The sequence below is a fragment of the Poecilia formosa genome, unplaced genomic scaffold (assembly GCF_000485575.1).
Source record: "Poecilia formosa unplaced genomic scaffold, Poecilia_formosa-5.1.2 Scaffold70, whole genome shotgun sequence".
NCBI lineage: Eukaryota > Metazoa > Chordata > Actinopteri > Cyprinodontiformes > Poeciliidae > Poecilia > Poecilia formosa.
In genome coordinates this window covers 22,870-47,743 of record NW_006800009.1, presented here as the reverse complement: position 1 = coordinate 47,743, position 24,874 = coordinate 22,870, and the positions used below count along the sequence as shown (strand labels likewise).

The window sequence follows — 24,874 nt, the reverse complement described above, 5'->3', positions numbered from 1 at the left end:
AGTGAGGGGGAAGGGAGGGTGGTATCAAGAAATAACAGCCTATGTGACCCCCTAGGGAAATCACTCTCTTACAGCTCTCCGGGAAATAAATACACTTTTCAAGTGCAACTCGTAAACAACAAGCCAGACGGCTGTAATACAGTATGCCTTCAATGAGGGGCATTTATGTCCTGGCTGCAGTTCAATGTGGTTAAATAACTTTGATTACTGGAAAATGATGGCTGTTTCTCCAGTGTTTAACAATGGGATCCGATTCATTGTTGTGCTAAAAACAATATATTTTTATTTTTATACTCTCAGTATGTTTTAATGTGCTAATTTTAGATTGGATTTACATATCTTAATGCATGTTGACAGTTGTACGTCCATCAAGCCTAAATGGTGCAACGAGCTAGATGAATGTGGGGTTCTTTTGTTTCAGAGATAATCAACTGTTCATGCTGTTACTTTGTCATCTGTGTGAAAGGATGTCTCAGAGGATTTGAATGCTTTGTCTAGAAGATGCTAACTTCCTCCTGGATTATTTCAATGTGCCTCTGGGGAAGGTACTTAACACCAAGCTACCGACTGCACATCCATGTCTAAATGTTCATGAGTGCAATAGGTGGATGTGGCTCGAGCGATAAGGGCTTTGAGTGGTCGGTGTAACCAGAAAAGTGCTGTATACATTCAATACATTACCTTTCCTTTATCAGGCACACCTTTATAGTATCATATTGAACCTCCTTATGCCTTCAGGGCTGTCTTCATTCGTTATAAAATAGATTCAACAAGAATGAAACATTCCTCAGGGGTTTTGGTCCATTTTGACAGGATAGAGTCAAGCAATTGCAGATTTGCTGACTGACCATCCAGAAAGCAGGTTTCCCATTTCCCCACATCCCAAAGGTCCTCTGTTTGATTGAGATTTGGTGACTGTGGAGGTCACTGGAGAAAATCTCTCTCTCTCTCTCTTATTAGAAATACTTTTTCCTTCCTTTTCATTTTGCTGCGCATTAAATATTTTCTCTGCTTTGGACCATTCGCTATGCAGAAGTTGTTGTGCGTGGAAAATCCTAATTATTTCTGAAAAACTCAGACCACCTCAACCAGGCTTTGCTCAAAGTCACTTTTTATCCTTTTTGGTTCCCACTTTGGTTGCTTTGTTTGACCTCCAGCAGCTCATCTTCATCATATCTAGATGCCAAAATGCATCCAGTAGTTGCTATGTGATGGACTGAGTCGTTACTTGCATCACCGAGATGCACATCCTTTCTGTTACAATGAATTTAAACATCTTTGTTAGTCAAATAAAGTCCATGACTGACATGTTGAACTCAGAAAACGCCACACTAAAATGTCTAGCGCTACACAACAATGACCCACACTCTTGGTAGGTAATTCGTCTTGAGATTGACAGCACTGTGCTTCTGTGCACTCTGTGAAATATGTTCTCCAGTTTAGCCTGATAGGTCTGAAGCTGAAACACATTTAGTGTGAAGGGACTGTGGGCGCCAGAGTCAGTGACAAACAAGGCAGACATGACAAAGAGAAGCCCCTAAAATCTGGCATCCACTCTGTAGCCCACAGATAAGCTCAGCTCTGATAGAAAGTCATGAGCTCATTCATAAAGCTGCACCAGACAAATACATTCATCAAAGGGCAACTCTGACTTTTGACATTTTGTTAAAACCGTAGATATTTCTGATGGTAATCTTCCTCTCATATGTGGCCAATGCACAAACCAGCAAGCCTACGCTGTATGGGATTCAGCAAGATAATAATGTACATGTTTTGTCTGTAAGACTAAGTTCAAAGAAGGGAAGAAATCCAGCCAGTTTAACAAAGCTCTGAAATGAAGTCTTTGTTGTATTCAGAAACATGTCCTATACTCAAAAATCCCTATGCCTCAATTTAAAAGAGGTTTCTACTTTTCCTTTTGCTTTATTTATGATTGCATGTTCCATAGCAGGTCTTTCTTTTTCTCTAAGATGAGCGGATTTCATGGAGGACCTTTATGTTTGACTTCAGAGGAGTATTGGTCAATTTTGGTATTTGTCTACCCATCTTTTTTCGTAAATGGTATAGGACATTTCATTTAGGTCATATGCATTAATTTGTACCCTCTTTGGAGATGCTTCCTCACAGAATTTCCTCCATGTTTTCTGTCTATGGTTCAATAAAGGCCACTAAAATCTCTAAAAAAATAACCTTTCCTCAAGGTGCATCAATAAGGTGAAAAGTTTTAAACAGTTTTATGACTGTTTTTAAAAGTAACACCGTAGAGTCTTGAGATTGAACTTACTTTCTGCTTAGAGTACAAGCACTAGTTGAAAAACTTGATTCAACTCTTGAAAAATAATTAAAGGGATAGTTCACATTGTTTAAAGTCACCTGGAAGTGTTCACTGTGAATTTGTATGGATGAAGAAATCCTTGGAGTGGTGAAATGTTAACAGCCAGCCTATTTGGCTTTTAAAATAAAAACAAACAGTTTAGGTTAATATTTCAGATCACATTTGTGACTGTTTTCTCAACTTAACATATGTAAGACTTTAATTAAGTTGGCCAAATTAATATTAACCAGGAAGTGTGGAGGAAACTTTTGAATTTGAGGACAGGTGGTATATTTTTCCAGGTCAGAAAAGTAGATCTACTAAATACTATTAACATAATAACAGAGATTATTAAGACAACAGTGACAGAGCCAACCACTGTCTCTTATGTGTCAACACAACACAAATATTAAGGTTTTTCAGCTTGAAATGTTACCAACTGTTGAAGCTTGCCAAAAAGAGATGTCGACTTGACTTTCACATCTCTATCTTTACTTTTCTAAGAAGTCACTTTAATAGAATCTGATAAGAACTTCACAGAACCTTGCCTCCAAAAATCTGAACTATAACCTAAAAAGCTAAAGTGGCTTTTTTCTATCTAAATTTTCCTGTTTTTGTCCAAGTCGCACCATGAAAACCAAAACTGAATTATTTTATAATATGCAATACATCAGAAATGAAAAAGGGACAGTTAAATTATGCTTTCATTTAATATGATCATTGAAATACTAATGTTTCTACACAAGACACATTCTATAGAAACAGAATATGTGGCACAGATCGGGTTATATAGTTTTTCTTACATCGTAGCAACAACAAAATAATAGAAGAGATGAAAAGTTTCTATTCCTAACATATTTTCACTGTACAACATAAAGTTTATATAATATTTCCAAGTGCCCAACATTGCTCTGTGTCTTTTTCACCTGTTGAACATTCAGCCTACTTCATCAGTTCTAATAAACACATTTTATAACTTGAAGTTTTTTTGTTTTTTTTTTCTCCACATCTAAACCCTTAAACTTTCCATTTGCCTGCTACTATGATGCCGGTAATAAATGAGGCAGATCGACACAAAACAGAAGCAGCATTGTTTTTCAGAAGCAGGCACTTACGCCACAAGGCAATTAAAATACCATCATTAACACATTCAATTTTATACTGACAGCAGAATATAAAACAGAGTTTTTAAGAAAGTTGACCTCCTTCTGTAGCTACATAATGACATGTAACTAATAAAGCCTTCCTATGTCATATATATTAGAGTTCATTACACCTTTGCTTGAGTTTGAACCACAGATGTAAACCCACATGCACCACTGTAAAGATTTAAGCCAAGAATTTGCCTTCAGCCACTCTGACAAGAAATAACTACATACTGCATTTTTGTGCTTTTTTATAGCTCTGTAAAGATATTCACACTGCATGATTGCGCTTCATTTCATATTTTCTACGACTGCACCTATGAGCACTGCACTGGCCTAAAAACAAAGGACATGGGTATTGTGTTGCTGTAGAAACCGTCTTCAGCAGGTTCCCATGGTGCTGACTATGGTGTAACTGAACCTGGACATGGATGCCCCGGCCGCCAAACCGTCCTCCTCGTTGTCACGTGGCCTACAGCGGCGGCAATGTTGACAGCAAGGAGCAAAGCAGCAAGAGAAAGTGCCGAGCAGGGCCTTGCGGAAGCGCATGTTCATGAAGCAGTAGATTATTGGGTTGACACAAGCAGAGGTGTAGCTCAGCAAATGGATGAATGCAATGGGCGTCCCAGAGAGGGCACGTTCGGCGGTGACGTTATCAAAAGCCCGCCAGGTGTTGACACAGTACAGAGGCATCCAGCAGAGAAAGAACAGAACAACGATGACCACTAGCATACGTATGACTCGCTTCTTGGCCTCCAGATTGGCTCCCGATGTGGTGCTGCGGGGTCTGTGTATCTTCATGGACTGGGTTGATGCAGACATGGGGTTCATCTCCATTGAGCTTGGACGCACACAAACATAGCAGCCGTCTTCGTCGTCAGGATTATTAGACCCACAGGAAGTCAGTCCATTCTTCACATCTGCAAGAGGACAGCGGTGTCAAAAGTTTAGGTATTTGTGTGATTGTTGCCAAATATAGGGGGAAAAGGGGCAAAATACTTTGTTATGAATTTGATAGACTGACGAGCAGAAGAAGTTTTAGTTTAATTAAACGTAATGGTTTTGCTCTATGAAGAAGAGCACTTTATCACATTCCTCTTGAGCACCGTGCTAAGATGGAGGGAGAGTTAAAAAGGTCTAAATCCTGAGAAATATACAAAATATATAACCTACATAGTCGTTATAGAAAATGCTTTTAACTCTACTATAGGATAGAGAGGAAAAAATGGTTTTTAATATGCATCAATTTATATCTAATCTAGTTGTGTTTACTCACATTATCTAAAAGTTTATTTCTAAGCTTGACCAAAGTGCTTTAGTGGTTTAAATCTCTGAAGAAAATGTCTAATTCAGACTGCAAATTTAATGTTTATCATATTCCACGGAAAGTATTTGTGCACTTGAGTATAATAAGCATTAACAAAAATAATCTTATGCCAAATATAGGGGGAAAAGGCTCAATATCAGCCTGTAATATTACTTATTTTGTATACAAAAAGGCAGATAAAGACTTTGGTTAAGTTAGAATAAAACGTTTGAGACATAATGCATTTTGAGTTCTCAAGATTATATATATTTAATTTTGTGGTTTGACCCTAAAGACCAAACTGTCCTTAACAGTGTAGCAGCAAGATATAATTTACTTCAAGACAAAATGCTTTCAGAATTAAGCAATCGCTGTTTTTGTTTCATCGTAAAACAAATGTTTTCTTCCACTGGTTTAAGAATGCCTTGAACTGGTAATTATTATAATTGTCCCTTTTCCCTGTAGCCGGCTGATTGATCTCTGCGGTGACACATGCACCTATTTGTATGGTTTATTATGAATGAGTCATGATTCTGCAAAAACCACCTGCTCAGCCTAATGAAGCAAAAAGAAACTTGCATTTCCTGCTGAAATGCAGTAATCACTCATAAGAGGATTTTGAAATTTATCAGTGATATTTAGTAATAATTTTTATCCATCAAAGAGAAAAGTCCAACAATAACATCTGGAGAGCCACAAGGTTACAATTTACTAACAAAAGACGGTTCGACTGGAACGTAGATGAATGTTTTTCCAATTACTACATTGTACTGTTCCTGTTTCCTTCCTTTTTATCTGTAATATGTTTTGTAGAAGAAAACAGAATACAAATAGATTGCAATGTCTGAGCCTACAGTTTTACAGGAAATTGAACTCTATAACCCAGCACTACCCAGAACTCGCCCCTCTGGTTATTATTCCCAGAAATACATGTTTGTCTGCAAAAATTTTGAACTACATTTAACACAATGATGAACTGTTTTTGACATTATTAAAAATGATTCATAATTCCTAGCATACGCAATGGAAACGGAATAAAACATTGCACTATGTCTCGCAAAAGGGGTCATTATAATGCAGGTGAAAGACACAAAATGATTATATTGCCAATATATATTTAGGGTCAACTAATCTTAAATAAGACAGAATTATATAATTATATAAAAGCATGGTTTTATGTTTGAAATGTCATACATTATAAAAATGTACACAGAAACTAAACTCTATTAAAACAACAAATTACACATTTTACTTACAAAGCACCATTTTGCAATTGAAGAAACCTGTATGAGGACTGCATTAGCTTAACACAACACATCCGTTCAAATATAACATTAACACTCCTGCGGTCTTAGCACAAGGCTCAGTTGGAGCGCGGACAGCTTGGAGGTGTCCTGTCAGAATGTCAATTCTTGAAACCACACAGAAAAACCTCAGAATAACAAAGCTGAGGTCAGTGCAACCCTGCTGGACTGTGCACAGGGTAAAAAACTTGTAGTGTCAAATCTATAATCTGAAACTTTTCTGAGTAAAAATAATTCAATAACTGATTGGCACCACACGTTTTAACTTCAGGAGGACTATGCTGGATATCCTAACAAAAAAATAATAATTCAGTTTATTTACTTCATTTTTTTCATTCCTCTAAAGGGTTGTGCTTTCAAAAGCAAAGGCAAGCTTTATAGTATGTGCAAATCTGATCTACAAGTAACACACAAGCAGGATTGTGTCAGCAAAATGAGGAGAGCATAAATAAATAAATGGCATCATGAATATCCGAAGCATATTCTGATTATCAGAAAGCCCAAAATTCTGGCAGGAGGATAGAAAAATGTAATGACATATCACCCGCAATGTGAGTTATTAAACCTGAACCAGATTGCAGGTGCTGCTTTTACTTGTATGTTGAGCACATTTGAAAAACAGGCACAAATTCTCACCTAAAATTGTCTGAAGTCAATGTACCGAAAAGGAGGCATCAATAAAATCAGTGTAATAAATGGTAAATGGTATTACCAGTAGATTCTTTGCTGAGGGCGGTCTCGGATCGGATGCCTTGATAAAGCTTCCTGGAGATCAGTCCATAGGCAACAATCATCACCACTCCTGGAATCGCGAACAGCACAAGCAGGAGAAGAACATACCTACAAGGCACACATTTGGAAAAGTTGACAAACAACTAAGATAAAGTCAGATGTGTGTCCTCATTTCCATCAGAAATAAATTAAAACTCTTCAGCCTGTAACAAAAACGAGCTGTCTTGCAGTTTCACTTCAGACTGACTCACCAACATTGCTTTCGAGTGTGTTGCCACTTGGTCACACCGTCTGACTGTTAAAACGTTTTGCATAGCTCCTACTGCTAAAGAGCCAAGAAAGTGGATATTATTTAAGTCATATTATCGGTTGTGATATTATTTGTCATTGGTCTCAACAAGAATCCTGGGGATCACATAAAAAAATCGGATAACTATCAAACTCATATCTGGTAGTTCTAAGTGATTTACAAAGTGGATAATCTAATTGTAAACAAAGATGTTAATATAAATCTTTTTATTTCTGACTCATTTATCCTTAGTCTAATAAAGACAAAAGCAGATGTTTTCCGTGTATATTTTTTTTTCTGACTTTTCTCAAGGTTAACTTTTTATCTCCAGAAAACCACGGGGAAATGTCTGCTCCCTGCTTCTGTACTGGTCATATTTTGTATCATGTTTCCCTTTTGGAGGCAATTTGAAATCATCCAAACACAGAAATAAGGCGTTTTGAAATCACAGTCGTCAATAATCGTCGTCATGCTTTTTTAAAACGTATAAATATTTTAACCAAGTTTATTAACATTCAGTTAAGGCCAAAATTATAGTCAACTGAAACCATTGCATGACGGCAACAAAAAGATGGCAGATTTCCATAGTTGAAACAAAGAGCATACATTTTTTTGTAACCCTGTGAATTTCTACCAATACTGATTCATTAAAAGTTTTAAATTAATTAGAACAAGTAAAACTTTCAGAAACGTATCTGCTGTTGTTCTGTCTCACAAGGGCGACAGTAGGATGCCGAAAAGTTCTGCACAATACAGAGTTTGTTGGTTTTAGTGAAGTGATCCAAGGCATGCATAATTTCTAATTACGTCTCATTACTCCAGCAGTATTATAAACCCAGCTGAACGCCAACACCTCCATCTGCATGCACCTGCATGCATGTGTGCTGTAATTACTCTCTCACTTTGACATTGTTTATGTCCTCCATTCTTATTGATTTGTCTCTGAACGATTTAAAATGGGTTCAACAAAAGATCAACAAAACGTGTAGCACTGCAAATAGAGTTAAAAGTAATGCTTGAGATCCCTTTTGCTTTATCTCAAAACAAATTACTGGTCACTTGGAATGGATCATAAAGACATCTAGAAAAAAGTATTTCCAGTTTAAATTACTATAAAAATAACCATATAGGTGAACTTTTGATTAGGAACATAATCAGGTACATTTTGATATTTTACTGCTCAGATGGTTTATTTCTTTCTGAAATAATTGGTAGTATTTTACCATAATTAGATTGAAAGCCAATAAATTAATTTTGTTTCATTTTTTTTTTTTACAAACCTTGGATTTTAATGGATTATTCACATTCATGAATAATCAACCCAGAGCTAACCGAAGTCTGGACTGGAGTTCTTTTATCACCAACATGCTTTCGTACATGTGTTGTTAACAGAATCATGTCATGTGAAAATAAGAGCAGTTAAACAAGTTGAATCTTCACAAAGTTGCAGATTTTCCCAGTCGACTATCATCTCTACCAAATAAAAACAATGTAGAACGAAAACACTCACCAGGTCTGCTCTGCCGTTGCAACAGGCCACTTGTGGCGACATTGGTGCGCCGTGGTGTTGTCAGGACGCTTAAATGGCATGAGGTGACTGACGATCGGGTAGGGGATCATGATGATGAAGGCCAGCACCCATGTAACAGCAATCACCCGATAGGCATGGGACTGGGTCTGCCACGCCCGTGACTTCAGAGGCTTGCAGATGGCACTGTAGCGCTCAAGGGCTATGGCAACTAGGTTAAATGTGGAGATGCTCACTGATGTGCCTGCAGGGGGACAAAGCGGGACATCTAGAGGGCTGAGAAAATATTCATCTTACCACATACACAGATGACTTCTCATTTTAATAAAATAAAATTGCTGCAACTCAGAATAGGGAAGAAAATGTGGTTAATGTTAAAATAATATCTGAAACTACAACCAGGCTTTATGCTGTGCAGCCAACATGTGGAGGAGAACACAGTGTTGAGGTAAATAAATTGGGCCGATGTCTGAATGTCACGGTGAAGGAAACCATGTGACTCTCTGCCAGTGATATGATCGTTCATCTACCCCCTAAAAGGACAAGACAGGAAATTACTCTTTACCTCCTTTATCCATGTCCTCGGTGACAATATATGCTGTATACGTAGAGGATGGGAAGATGGGTAGAAAGAAAACTCCAAACGATAGTTTACAACACCAGCAAACCTTCATTTTGCTTTGCCTTTCTTTTCCCCTCCACGTATTTTGTTGTGTTTTGCAAAAGTATTTATGACAAACCGACTCTTAATGTCTTTCAATGGGGATTTCTGGCAGACTAACACAAATTATCACACAGTTTAATACTTTCTAATTATAAAAATCTGGAAAAAATTAGCTGTGCATTTGTATTTGGCCTTGTTCACGTTGACACTCATAAAATGAAACTGTTAGCTTTCAGACGTCATGAGACCAGGCTGTCTTTCCAAACTGAGTGACCGAGCAAGAAGGAGACTAGACAGAGAAATCACCTATGACTACACTGAAAGAGTTATAAGCTTCAGCAGCTGAGATGGGTGAGACGTTGCATACAATAACCGTTGTCCTGGATTTTCACCAGTCAAAGTTTTATTTGAGAATGGCAACAAGGAAATCACCGCTGAAGAATATTTCCATCAAATTCTTTGGACTGATGAGATCAAAATGGAACATTTTGGCTATTTGATAAGACGTCCTGTTTGGAAGATACCAAATACTGCACATCACCAAAACACGCCATCCCGACTCTGAGGCGTGGTGGTGGCAGCATTATGCTGTGGGGTTCTGAAAAGGCTTGCAAAGAGCAAAATGAATGCAGCAAATAATAGTTATATCCTGCAGGATAATTTGTTACGGCTTCAAAGAACATTTATTTCCATTTGAGACGCATCAACACAGACTCCATGCTGTGATTTCAGCCAAAGGTGCATCTACTAAATACTGACTTTAAGGTAGTGGATATTTATGCAACCAATTATTTTATGGTACATTTTTTTAAATCATTTTTGTAGAAATTAGTTTTTACTTTGACATTTTATTTTATTTTTATTTTTTTTGTCAAAAAAGCCCAATTTTGTTGACCATGGTTGATTTGTAAGTTTAATAAAAAGGGTAAAACAAAGGGGATGTTTTAACTGTTTTACTCTTTCTGGGCACTATGTTTCTCTTCATAAACATATTCTCTGTAATTACAGTAGAACAGCGTCAGTAGTACTCACACTAAGAATCATCTTCATGCATAGGTAACTTAGTTTCCAGCAGTCTCTTCTTCAGATGCATAGACAGTGAGATCACTCATCGCTCATTTGCAACTCCGGCACATTACTCAAATGTCAAATAAATTCTTCATGTGAAGTGACAATCCTAATAGCCTTTTAAATTTGGGACTTTCCAATAAAATTAAAAAAAAAAAAGAATCTGACCAGCTCAAATGTTTGCCCATCCAGTCTATACGGGAATATAATTAGAGTCTTCTTGACGACAATGAGAATACTGTAGCAGTAAAAAAAAAAAAAAAAAAACTCATTACACACCTTGACTACTGGAAAATTACCACTTAGGAACTCCAAATGAATACTACAGATATCAATGAACCTCCCACAATTGGGAAAGGTGATGAAAACAGTCAGTGGATGTGCAGCCACTCAATAGTGATCGACCTCTTTTGTAATTTGATTGACGTCAGGTCAGGAAACGTGTTGCCTTCCTGACTACAGGAGCTGCATCTATCTGGGGTTTTATTGTAGCAAGACAATGATGGGCTACAATGTCTGAAGATGGTTTTGTTCTCTATTCATTTTCTGCTAGAAGCAAATCAGTCGCTGCTACTGGCAGTATCGCATGGGATTCCTTATAGTTTAGAAAGAGTATTTTTCTTGTATAAAACAAGGACTGTTACTACATTACACAGGGGAAGTTTTCTTTTTCTTATTCCAAAGTGGATCCAATAAACTCTAAAGCAGATTTTTAAAGTAAAAAATTACACATTTTGTTTCATGCAAAAATTTAGAAAATATGTCTTTCTCATACTCCAAAACCTTGAAACAGCTCTACATGTAAACTACCTCATGAAAAACCATGACACGTACAACGGGAATGTCCACCTTCCTAATTGTGGATATCAATGGACATTTTTTTAAAAGATTTTTTAGGTAGGCTGATCTTTGTTTTTAGTTCAACTCAAATTTGTTTTATAAAATTTTACTTTTCTAGTAGGCAGCGGGTTCTGTCCAAATTTAGGATAAAAACAAAACATTAAAAATGTGTTTTGTTTGGTCATTTGGTTGACCCAAACCAGACCCAAACTTTTACAGTTCCCTGTAAAAGCATCAGTAGTTCCAAAGTACATTAAAGTAAAAATGATTCAGATATGAATGGAAGGTTACAAGGTGAAGATTTTGCTCATAACAAGCAAAGGACATATAGCTTTGCTATTGAAAAAAAATTATGAATCCAGGCCTTACCACATGTTTACCTCAGTACAGGAATGTAACTGCATAGTGAATGGTAAGACACATTTTTCAAGGCTTGTTTTACAAAGTAAAATCTGATGCAACCAATAGCCTTCAAAAGTGACCAAATTAGTAAAAAATATTCACCTGTGTGTCATTTTGGAGCAAGAATGAGGGTGTGTGTGAGTTTGAATTGTCTTAAGAGAACAACATAACATAATTTAGACCCTCCTTGATGCTAATGGTCCAGTTGAACTTCCCCTTCACCCTCAAGCTCCTTGTTACTCACCCATAAGGTAGGTCACTATCTTGCACATCAGAGCTCCAAAGACAAAGTCCTTGAGAATGCTGGGGATCAGGTTGAAAGGCATGCAGAATATGGCCATCATCAGGTCGCTCATGGCGAGTGACAACAGGAAGGTGTTGGTGATAGTGCGCATGTTCTTATTGAATGTGAGCACCACGATGATCAGCAGGTTGCCAGAAACACTCGAGAAGAAGATGAGCGAGTAGAGCAGGATCCGGAGCGTGTGGTCCTCCTCTGCCCAAGAAGAACACAGGTCTGAATGAAAATGATGCATTTATGTTTTTACATGTTGAAATTCAATTTGTTTTATTGAACAACCTGGTGACTATAGTTGTGTGTGTGTGTGCAACTCCACAGCTTATTGTTTCTTTTTCCTTGAGTGGGTGTTAATGAACAGACCATATTAATTATCCTGCTAAGTCTTTCTAAAGGAGAGTTTTTGATTGCAGTGGTGGCTGCGATATTACTCCTAATCGGAAATGACATTCACCTAAATATATTTATCAACTACCGGTAGCATATTATGGCCATATCAGTAGTGAACGTATCATTAAATGTATCATTAAAACACAACTCACAGATGCGTTTGAAAAATTCTGGATCATGAAATCCAGCGGGGACTACAACAGAAGAGATCGTATTTCCCCAGTAATAGTTTCCTTTTTTTGGTTTCTCAATAATTAAATATAAAATCCTTCTTGTAACATTAAGCCCTGTGCTCAATCACATCTTGAAGATGTCGTAGTTTCACTTTTTCCCAAGCAAGCACTTTGCTCCCAGGTTTGTGGTTTATTTGTGGTTTCCCAACTTTTTAAAAAGTAGAATGAAGCATCGACCTTTCAACATTCAGGCTCCACTCTGGGTGAGCGGCTCCAAGATTTGGACTTAGCGGCAGACACGCTGTCTATCTTCAAGATTAGGCTCAACACTTCATAAATAAAAAAGACAAATTATATGACTGGCTCTTATAGGGTCGTTATGATTCATCTCTGTAGTTATTACACGATGGGGTCATTAAGTAATGTTCTGATCGTCTCTCTCCACTTTGTATATATATGGTCATGTTGAATTAGAGTATTAGTACCTTAATTCACTAAGAGAAACACATTTTGTAGCTTAATATCACAGACATGTGTTTTCGAGCTTGTATTTCTGTTAATTCTGATAATTTGTTCATTTACAACTAATAAAAACAACATTTAGGATCAGAATATTACATCAGATCAATAAAAAAATAATAATACCGTATTTTCCGCACTATAAGGCGCACCTAAAAACCTTCAATTTCCTCAAAAGCTGACAGTGTGCCTTATAATCCGGTTCGCCTTATATATGTGTCTCATTGCTGGTATCATCGATTGGGTTTTTTTGTTTCTTTGATTTTGTTGTTTCTGTCTTGTTTGTGCCTCTGTCCACTTTATAACTCCATCTTTAAGTATCTCCTGAACGCTACTTCTGCATTGCACTGCTGCTCTGATAAACCAAGCTGAAGGCTGAATGCAGTCAGGTTGTTTCTTTAGCTTTTAGAGTAAATATAATCATTATTAACTCTATATTTGTGGCATTGCATTGAATTTATTGATTTTTTTTCTTCACATCTACAAGAATCGGAATTTGTGGCTGTATTCACTTTGATAAGTGGAAATGTGATTGTTTCATGGTTTTAATTAATTCGTAAGACCCTTTAGTTAAAGTGTTAAAATCCATTTGCCTTTCTAAACTTTTATGTTGGTTTGTTGTTGTGTTTTTTTACTTTTACCTAATGTGGTTTTTTCAAAGATGGTTACTCAAGTAGCTTCTCCCTTGAATACAAATAATGTCAAATACAAAAATTCAATCTGAAGTCTGATGTAGTATCATTGTATCACATCTTCTAAAGTCTACATTATTTGCTTTTGGCTTCGGTTCGAAGCTTGCTTGGCCACAACACGCTTTGTAAAGGTTACCTACCGTGTCTGTATCCAGGGGGATTAGAGGTCCCTGTGTGCAGCACATCAGCAGGACACCACACACATAAGCTGCAATCTTCACAGATGCACAGGTAGCAGCATGTGCAAACACACACAATTCTACAATTTCAACATTTCCACAATAAAACCAGGTTAATTACATTTGCTACAATATGCAGCCTTCTCAAATTCCTAACCAAAAATATATTGCTATGATCACATTCAATTTGTTGCTGTTTCTATGAAGGGTACTCATGCAACCAAAAACACCTGATGTTTGATCCAGAAACTCTGTCCAAGGCTGCAGAGATCTTCAGTGGTTAAAGTCTGGGGAGGTTATTTTCATAAAAAATATGCAGAATCTTTCAATGCAGGCAAAGTTTTCCCTAAATTTCCATTTGCAGAAAACAAAAAGCACAATTCCCGCCCCCATCCACTTTCTAAGCCATACGGTTTGGATATCGTAAAAGGACTTTTCATCTGCATTTGATACGACACTGGCAGACTTTGTTCTGTAAAAGACATTGGTTGGGGATTAATCCATATTTTATTCGCTGGTTGCAACCCTTTCTCGCTGACAGGCAGCAGCTGGTCAGCGATGATAACACCTCCTCCCCTGTGATGGCAGCTACTTGTGGCGCTGCACAAAGACATGTTTAGCTGTCCACCACTGCTTAGCATTTACACTAATGACTCTGTTACCACAGTGCCAATCCATGACTTCATCAAATATTATGATAGAAAAGGTCTGATTGAACTCATGACGGAAATGGAGGAGCATGAGATGCTTTTCTGTTTTTGAAAAAAGCACCACACACATAAGTATACAGTGTATACAGTGAGTAAACATCTGCTCTGCAATATTGACATATTGAAGGTCTATAGCCATAATGTAACATCAGTTACATGTTTATTATTAACTGTATTCAGCAGTTTAATTACGGTGTGTTTTGTGTGTCTGTATTGTAGGTACATCACAGAACCCCTAGGTGGAGAAAAGTTTGTGTCTAGCTCTGCTGTGCTATCTGCACTCTGACCCATAACACAGGTGTCAGATGCTGAAGCAGCTAACGCAGGCAGCTTCAAGACTCAATTTACAAAGGATCTCAACAAACGGAAAGAAAACTTTGGACTGGTTAAAGGTAGCAACCGCTTTAGATTCAAGATTTATGAACCTCAGATACAGACCCTGGGAAGAAACGCTAAGGTGTGGAAAAAGCTGAGTGAGATGAGAGACATGGAACCAACACCTCCATACGTGAAATGTTGCCAGAGCCACCGAAGAAAAAGACGGTTCATCTAGTCATGGTATCAGAGTCAGAGTCTGATGTTGAAGAATTATCCACAGACAATACTCTGGGGTGCTTAGCTACACCTGCTGTGACAGCGGTGTGATAGCAGGCCACATTGTACAAAAAAGCTAGAAATGTAAACAAGTTAGTCGATCTAAGTGACTGGTTGAAGGTACTGTAGGTTAAATGTGACAGCAGATATGTCACAAAAGTACTTTGTTATGTTCATTTAAAGTGCAGGGATCTAGTTTGTTTTCTATGGCTGTATTTTAATATATTGGTTTGTTGAAATTAGACAGACATAAGAACAGGTCTGCTCGCTATGCTGTTCACATTTTTTTATCACATAAATGCCACCTAATGAGACATTTGAGTTAACATGGTTAACATTTCTAAAGTACTGCTTGAAACAAGACGACTTTTAGACCTTTCTGAAAATTAAAAACCTGGAAAACTGAGAATCCTCAAATGAAAAGTTAAAAGTAGTGATTAATCATAATTAATCATGGTCCTAGAGTGTGAATAATCTGATACAATTGAGGTATATCTTGAGGTATATTGAGATATACACTTGTAAAGTGTGTGTAAATACACACTTTATAAATCAATGACTCAATTAGTGCCAAATCTAAAGGGCATTGTTGGCATTTTTTCGTTTTAATGAAATCTAAATAAACTAAATTCCTCAAAGCTTTTCCTGTGAGGTTTAGTCTAACTGGCCATCATTAATCAATGCTTTCTAGTAGATTAAAGTACTAAGCAGTTAATAGTTGCATGCCACTGATATTTTGACCCTAAAACTTAAAAATACAACATATAGTAGCCACTGCATGGCTTGTGCCAGCATAGCTAAGCTTCTACTGAACCATATTCTATATTTTGTATTTTGGTTCACAGTAATCACCTGAGATATACATACATGGCTTGTGCACAGATGGCTGGGAAGCATAATCCAAACTGCCTGCTTATCATAAAGAGTAAAATCGTAGCAATGTTCAGTTATGGAAGAAAAAAAGAGATTTTAAACAGATGAATGGATCACAGCATTTAACTCAAGCATGTAGTTTCAGTGAATTAATCACAAAAATCCAACCCTGAACTGTTTTTGTATCACTTGCAGGCTTAGCAAAGGATTTAGCGACAGACCGGTCAGAAAAAAAGTCAGCAAGTCAGTCTTTTGCCGTCTCTTTCATCTCGCTCTCTCTCTCTCTCCCCACATGCACACACATCTACCGACATGTGGCTTCGCCATCTGTCACACAACCTCCCCTGCAAATATAAAGCTCTAATATGGTGGCGGTGCTGCTGAGAGAACATCAGGGTTACTCCATGGAAGCAGCAACGGTAGCAACTTAAGATGTTTAATTTGGTTTTTGTGTGTCTGCGCTGTAGCGTGCGCCCACATCTGTGAGTGTATAATGAAAACGTACAGACACGTGATTGGCAAAAGAAAGACAGCGCAGCAGTCTGTTTCTGTAGTGTCACTCTTCCTCTAGCCTAATGAAATATGTTATACTGGCTTCTGATTAATCAAAGCCAAATATTTTTTTCCTGTGTGCTCCGTGATAACTCCCTCAGCACATTTATCTATTCCTTCAGGCCAGAATTCCCCAAAGCTTTTCCTGTGATCATCGGTGTAGAGTGGAGTCGTTATTGTTTACCTTTCTTGCTATTCATCTCACTGGCTACTATAATTCAGTCCTGTTGAGTAGCACCAATTGAGAAAGAAGCAATCTCAGTTGACCATTGAGAAAAAGTAAACAGATCAAGTTTAGTTTTGCACATCTGTATCGCTGAATTATTTGGCTTTTTAAAGACAGCACTGGAATGGATCCCATCCCCAGAAAACACCATAAAAAATAAACTGGTTACTTGTAATGACACCAGAAAGATAACTGTAGTAAAGGCATTATGATTTTGATCAGGAGTGGACTATGTAAAGATATTTACTACACTGTATGATCAGATTGTTGGATAGAGTACGAACTGTATGTAATGCAGGGATCCAGTCAATAAAGTAAACAACTGTGGAAATACTTTTGAGTGCAAATACTTCTGGAAACATCTGGTGTTCTGGTTCAGCAGACATCACTGACAAATGTAACAGTGCAGGGAATTAAGACAGAGCTTGCCAAATGTTTAGCCACAAATCCTAACAAGGAAGCAGAATGCGGCTTGCACAATCTAACCCCACTGGGAATAAGTTGAACCAACAAGGATGAGACAGAGGAAAACTCCCATCGGACTCAAAGAGGTCCAGTAAGCGATTAACTTAAAGTGATGCAAAGGGCACACAACAAGTCCACTTTGTGGCTGAGGAGGAGCATGGCAGATATCACGGACGGGGAAGCAGGAGTGTGGTCCCGTCAGACCGTCAGTTCCCAGAATCACACACACAAGCGCAGATGGGGTCAGTGCCACCCTGTCGGACTGCCCACAGGGTAAAAAACTCATTGGGTCCAAATGGCCCCGTCTCTTAAGACAGTGGGAATGTGAACTTTATACAATAACCAATTTTTATATGAACTAATTCTCAGCCCAACGCTCCTGAGAAGGGATGTAAACAGTTTAAGGTACTGAAGGCGGAGTGTCAGAATGAGCAGGAGATTCCTAAAGGGACACAGGCCCAATTTCAAGGTATCAATTTACAAAGTCAAATTTCTCTTAAGTTATGTTTCAAATACATAATTTTTTTATAACAACTGAAGGCAGCATAGTTATTTGATTGTGCTATAAAATGGCACACTTTGCCTGGAAAATACATAATACAGCTCCTTTAATAAATATTTGCTATATTATCAACACAAACAATTACTGCATTTTGTTGTAAGTCATGAATGACAGGCATAAGCAGCAGCACTTTTCATTATACTTTGAAAAATATTATTGTTTGTTGCTGAATGTACCAAGACTTAGCCTTCATTCAGTTTCTTTCGGTTATGTGTGTTTCTGTGGAATATTGTTTTTATTCTCATAGTTCTTTTTGAGATGTGGCAGAATACAGTTTTCAAAAAAAAAAATCTTACAAACTTGAACTCCTTTTGACAAGCACAATGGAGTGTGTAACACAAACAATACAGCAAACAAAGACAGGGTTTGTAGCAGAAAAATGACTGAGGGACAATACAATTCTAGAAACAGCCATGAGCTCTGACGTGTTTGAAAAAACCACAGAGACAAAATATTGTGAAGTATTAAAAAATGACTAGTTCATAAACCCATAACAGTAGATCTGAGTTGTTTATCATTACCTGTGGCAACATGGCAGTCACATCCTTTATCTGGAGAGCCAATGGGGAAGACATTTATAGGCTGACAGATTTGTTAATATTACAAAAAAGACAAAATATGTGAAAAAATATTGAAACTGAATGTTCTGCTAAAACATGGGAAATGGTTCTCCATTATATAATTAAACCATTAAAAAAAGTATTCCAATTGAATTTGGTGAGGAGACTAAATATAACTTTGTAAACAGGTATAATATGACACATAACTTTGTCTGATAGCAGAAGTGCATCAGATAAATTGAAGTGCTAGTAATTTAAAAAATGATTCATGATTTCTTGAAAACATTTCAGTTAATCCAGTTAAGTTATATGAAAAAAAAATCACTTTAACTTTTTGACTTTTGAAATGATCCTAATGGAAAATAAAATGTGATGATGATATTGATGGAATCATCACTCTTCAAATTTTTGTCAAAGTCTTCCTTCACACTATGATGACTTTGATATCAGCAGGGGCTTCACACACGACTATATTTATAATCTCACGTTCTTTTTTTAGGCTCTTTCACTTTGCAGTGCTTCTTCTGACAGCGAGAAGCACAATTAAATTAGAGACGTAATACAGACTCAGGTGAATGTTTTAGCAATTTTCAATATTTTCTGTACCTTCTAGCCTAATCTGTTTTTGATCTGAAAAATTGAGCTAATCATTGAAAGTAAAACAAAGTTGCATTATGAATAGTTCATAGTTAATTTACTGTAATTATGTTTTATTGGGTTTCAGTACCTGCACCTCTTGACTCAGATGGGTGTTGGTTAAATCCTCAGCAATGCATCTGGTTTTTATGTGGGTGCAAATGTGGGAAAAAACATCCAGTCCTGATGTGTAAGTGATCTAGGTCAATTTCATGTTATGTTTTTGTTGTTGTTATTGAATATGCAGGAGGATGTAAAGTGCAAAATGCATGTTCTACAACAGATTATTCTATGCCATGACATTTTTTTGTGTCTCTGAGGTGCTCATGCCAAATATTTTTCAAACTGTGTATAAACCTCCCTGGTTAGTGATTCCTTTACATAAATTATATTGTAAAAGTTTGGAATCAAAATCAAAACTGAACAAGTAAACTTATCCTGTGTGTTGCAAAATAAACCACTGAAATATACATTTTACTATAAATATTCCATTTCTTCTTTTCTTTTGTGAATTTTGGTTTCTATTAATTCACTTATCCTACGTTCACCAACAGCACAGCACATACATTAAATTCAAACTGGGTTTTTTTGTTTGTTTTTGGGGGGGATTGCGACTCCTGAAAATGTTCTCCTTCCCAAAACTATATTCTTTTGTCACCACTTATTCAACAATGATCTGGTAACATCAAAGTACACCTAGATGTGAAGGAAATGCATGAATGTCATTGAAAGTGACATTCATCGCAAATGTTTGTCCTGCATGACTTCTGCTTCCCAACTTTACACCTTCTTTGCATGTTACTGCTTCAATACTGAAGGGAAAATGTTAATGAAATTAAGTCTTTGTTTAAATGTTGAGAAGAGTTGGGTAACATTTTTAGTTACACAGTAAAAAAATAGATCACAATCAGTATATTGTATTTAAGCCATCTGTTGTTATTTGGGTTAGAGGTTACCCTAAAGAAACCAAAACTCTAAGCAAGACAAACCCAAACTAGTAAAAACGTATCCTGCTAACTTACTCTGCAGATAATTATGTGTATTTATTTCAAAGTACACCGATAAATAACTAGAAATAATTAGATTGTTATATAAGAGCAACAAAAAAAAGACTATTTTAAAGAGACAAACTTTATCTGACTTTAAAACTTTTGCCCTGCCCTGTTCACTGCAGTATCAATGTATTTAAAGCCAAAGCTGGAAAACTGTTAACTCAAAGTCACGTACCTTCATGCAAAATAAATGACATTCAGCGATGTAAAAATGTGACAGCGGTATTAATGATTCACTTGAAAAGCCAACCAACACAATAAAAGGTTTTCATAATATGTGCAGTTAAACTTTGAATTAATAAATAATGAGACTCATAATCCAGTCACAATCGTATAAACTTTAGTCTATTTTTCTCCTTTTCATCTGCTATGCAAGACTTCAAGAAAACCTGGCAGTGCTCCTGTAGGTGTCGGTAAATGTCACAGTCGGGAGCTAATCCAGCATGGTAAATGCCATCTACGCCTTGTCACTTGGCCATTGGGAGCCCAGAGCAGTTGATTGATGTAAAGAACAAAACCACTTTCTATTGACAGACAGACCGTAACACACAGTCCACCGGGACTGTGGTCACAGTGGTCAGCGTACAAAACAACATGTTGGTGGCTTTTGTCTTCAGAGGAGGAACGTGGTTAACACATCAACCCTCAACAGGCAGAGTGACATGGAAAGGTGTGAGGTGTGGAGGAAGAGAATCACATGTGACAATAAAAGAGGTGGAGTTTTCAGAGCAAAGAAAAAGAAAAAAAGGAGTGTTTTAATAAGCAGAGTTTATGAGTGCCAGGCGGTCAAAGATACTGAATAAGCCTCAAATGTTCATTTGATCTGAGCCACATATTGATCAAGAGAGAATGTGGAGCACATAATAACATACTGAGGATGGTGCACGAAATATTTCCGTGTATTTAAAGCACTGATTTCGTTTGAGCAGCACAGAGCTCTGTCGAATAAAGGATAAATCCTGCACATATAACTTACACATACTGACCAGGGGAATGCTACAAGTTGTCACCACACACTGGCTGCAAACAAGTTGTGTAATGTTATCACATGGGAGAGGCCTTTCTGTGTAAAAATTAAAAGTTGTCTGCACAGGTATGCGCAGGTTCTGTGCAGGTGCAGTTGTTTTGCTCCGTATTTTCACATATAATTTGATTTTAAAGCTGACTGCATCAGTCAGGTCTCTTTGCAGACATTTCCATGCCCTTTAACATGCAGAAAAATGAGCAGCCCTACTGGCTTGGCTGTGACACAACTCAATCAGAGCACTGGAGAAAAAGTGATGGACAGAGACAGAAGAAAATGAGTGATCCATCTTTGAGAGTAGTGCCATGACTAATTATAATGACATTGACTAAATATTGGCAGACTATGGTGTTTGTTTTAATCAGATGGTGAATTAAGTTGACTTGCAGAAGATGGATCAGTTTGGGGTGGGGGCTCAGTGGGCTAAACACAGAATGCTTAATGTTTTTAATTTTGCTGATGGATGCTGGAGACGCGCAGTAATTGGTTCATAACACTAAATTTGGATGAATTCATTAAGGCCTTGGCCTCAAAACATGTTGTCAGACAAAAGCCCAGAGTGGTATTTGCAAATGTTTATAAAATCAAATGCTTAAAATTGAATAAACATATCCAAATTACTTTCTTTCTTTTTTTTTTAATTTTCACCAAATGTTACTTAAAAGAAAGATACTTGCCCGAGGAGAATGAAGCACAACAATTGTTTTTGTATTAAGATAATTAATGTCTGTGTGCATTCCATCAGATAATAGCATGTTGGTCGTATGTAATATAAAAATACTAGATCAGGTAAGATTTATTTAATAACACTTCCTGCTGATTTGTGTAATATAAAATTGCTTTGATAAGCTGTATTCTTAAAAAATTGCAATATATCATTTCCTACAGTCGTATTTTGCATTAGTATGAACTTTAGTTGTGTTTTTAAATATCCCCTACACTCCTGACATTCTTTAGAGATGATGCAGAGCGTAGAAGAGGGTGCAGAAATGTTTACGGCATTATTCCAGAGATCTTCTATCTGGACTCCAATTATAGCAACTGGAACATCAGTGTTGTGTTCGAGCACATAACAAAGATTAAGCTTTTGCTATCAATATCGAGGTCTTATATACCTTTCTGAATGTGTTTTATTCTGGAAAGCAATGCCCGTCACATTGTACTTAGTGCACTTCTTCGATCCTCCCGGGTCACTGCAAGCCCGTCTTTGTCTTTCATGCTGTGAGAGCATCTTCAACAGAAAATCTCCCACTAAAAGGTACATGTGGTAACAACTGCGAAAAAGATTCAATCCAACAGTGTCTGTGTGTGAAAAGGGGTATATATCCATTCAGACCGCAAGACAATACAGAGGTGATAGTGGAAGGTGAACCAGTGATTAAAGATTTTAAGTTTATTGTTCAAACATTACATGCTACAAAATTAGAAATGTGAAAGTTTAATGAAATGCTTTAATTGCAAGGTAACTGTAAGGTTTTGTTAGGTTTTCTGTGGATTTATGCTCCATATTTTGGCCCCTGACCTCTCCTCCTCCAGGAATTAATCAATGGACCTCATGAGTAAGAATCTCTGTCATTCATATGGACCCAACATATTATTGTGAATTCAAGTGCTGTTTCAAAGAAGAGAACCTTGACCCTTTGCATTTGGAAAAAAAAAACTCATGCAGTAATAGAGACTATTTTGCACATATGGTATCAGACTTGATTATAATCAGTGTTCTCACTCTAAGTTTAGGAAGTAAAATTAGGAATAAGAAGAAATTGCATGAATGTTTAAGGAGATGATTAAATCATTAATTAGCTCCTGTAAATTTTTGCAGTATCTGATGTGCTTTCTCAATTTTAGAAATATATATTTTAATCTATGGAAAACCAGAAACAGCAAGAGGAACCGGAAGGCACAACCCAGATTTCACTCTTATTCTCTCTGCAGCCAATATTAGCGATGACAAAACCCTGTTTTACCGGCACCTGACTTTAGAGAGATTTAAGTCCAAATGTAAAGTACTGACTTTTATAACAAGTATTTTGAAAAGGTTAGTTCTATTTTTTTTTTATTTCTGCCTGTAGAAAGCAGTTGCCCTTTCAGCTCCTGGACTGTACTTCTTAAAAATAAAAGCTGATTTTACTGTCAAAATCAGCACCGTGTGATGATTACTTTTCATTGAGCATACATCCGAAACATCCATTCATCTATTATCTAAACACTCTTATACCTGCAGACTCTGGGAACACCCTGGACAGGTCACCAGTTTATCAAGGGCCGCATCCAACAACAGTTAACACTATAGGACACTAACTCTGGAAATATTATTGGGCCCCACTGAAATTTCAATGTAAACCTGTAATCATTACACAACAAACTGCTCAAATATAGAACATAAGGGAAACACAAAACACTATAAATGTATGCAGTTTGTTCAGATAACATTTAATTGTGAAGCATGTTATGCTTAAAACATGCACTATGACTACATGAACTGTTACATGAACTTGTCTATAACACAGAAGCCATAAATTAGTTTAAATTAAATGTCTGCTTTGCTAGTTTTGATTGAACTCATAAATGTTTTATCTCAGACATGTGCAACTGAATGACATCAAATACACTGACATGCAAATTCATAAGCATCATGTGCAAAAGGTTTTTTATATATTAAAATCTGGGTGTGGACTGGATTAACTTGCCCCCCTACAGCTTCATGTCTAGCAACTCTCCTGCTTGTGACTCATTATATTCTGTCAGATCCCCTTTATACTGAACACCAACAATAATGGAAAGTTGACATTTTATTTAATTGTTACTCTGAAAAACTGAAAGATGGTGAAAATCTAAAACAGATTGGTGGATCATGAGGCACAGTCCAGATGTGACTGTTGTTTGTTTTTTTTTTGTTTGTTTGTTTTTTTTTTAATAAATTAATATCCTCTGTGAGCATTAGTATAATTTTTTTACTGTACTCTGTTGATCCCTCTTCAACTAGAACGCAACAGATTTTACACGTATTTTAAAGGGGGTAAATTCTGCAACCATTGCTGATTTTCATCTATCTGCCATTTCGACCCATCAATTCCCCTCCTTAGATATAAAGCTGGGGGATAACGCAAACAGCAAGCAAACGCATCTCTTCTTTAACATAAACGGCGACGCAGATTCTTAGTTGAGCTTAATATTATGAACTTTTTGTGGAACAAATTGCTTTTAATCGCATTGCATGTTGTTATCTTGGTGCATCTTACCTTGCCTGACACGCTGTGGTATGAGCAGCGTGGAAGCGTTGCCACAAGAGATGTTTGATGCCTCCAAGCTCCCATTCACCGCTCCGCTCTGGATCAAGTCCTGAAGCACTCGGACACACTCTATAAATGCCTCATTCCGCAAATCAAGATCCATGCCTCACAATTATCAGCACTAATATAGCCTGAAATATGTTAAAGCTGCCAAATAAAACTGTTCACATTCAGTACCTTCTATCTGTATTCTGTGTGAGTCCGAAGTGGTAAAATAAGTGCCATGCTCCAGCGCACTTACCTAAGTTACGAGTGATTACAAAAAAAAAAGAAAAGGGAAAAAAAAAACATTTTTTCTCATAGTCCCTTCATGCCAATGTGCAACTAAAGATTCATCCTGTTTGGTGGCATTTGTAAATGTAAGATCTGTGCGCACCGATGGGAAGGAGCGCGGCGCTATGCTGCGCTTTTTCCAACAGACCTGCACGGAGAGAGCAAGCGGGCAGCGCAAAGGAGAGTGGATTTCTAATGTCATGAAGTGTTT

General features: G+C 37.1%; 1 protein-coding gene and 1 long non-coding RNA gene across 2 annotated transcripts in view; one reads left to right on the top strand and one right to left on the bottom strand.

Annotated features, from left to right (window-relative positions):
• The window catches only part of LOC107836624 (uncharacterized), a 15,301-nt gene extending 5,944 nt beyond the window's left edge, over positions 1 to 9,357 (top strand). The window contains exons 2-3 of the long non-coding RNA XR_001662571.1: positions 8,275 to 8,277; positions 9,345 to 9,357. This is a non-coding gene — a long non-coding RNA (uncharacterized LOC107836624). The remainder of the gene's footprint in view (positions 1 to 8,274; positions 8,278 to 9,344) is intronic.
• LOC103140396 (cholecystokinin receptor type A-like) lies at positions 3,006 to 24,874 on the bottom strand. Its single transcript, XM_007555543.2, has 5 exons — positions 24,340 to 24,874; positions 11,837 to 12,088; positions 8,601 to 8,862; positions 6,782 to 6,909; positions 3,006 to 4,379 (listed from the first exon to the last, which is right to left on the bottom strand). The coding sequence occupies exons 1-5, from the start codon at positions 24,491 to 24,493 to the stop codon at positions 3,841 to 3,843; spliced, it is 1,335 nt and encodes a 444-aa protein (XP_007555605.1). The 5' UTR covers positions 24,494 to 24,874; the 3' UTR covers positions 3,006 to 3,840.

Bases quoted from the DNA above. Each gene is read 5' to 3' on its own strand.
- LOC103140396 (XM_007555543.2), bottom strand. From the start codon at position 24,493: ATGGATCTTGATTTGCGGAATGAGGCATTTATAGAGTGTGTCCGAGTG. The intron at 12,089-24,339 runs GTAAGATGCACC...CTTCTTGGGCAG, and splicing joins ACCACAGCGTGTCAGGCAAG to AGGAGGACCACACGCTCCGG. The intron at 8,863-11,836 runs GTGAGTAACAAG...GTCCCCCTGCAG, and splicing joins GATAGTGACCTACCTTATGG to GCACATCAGTGAGCATCTCC.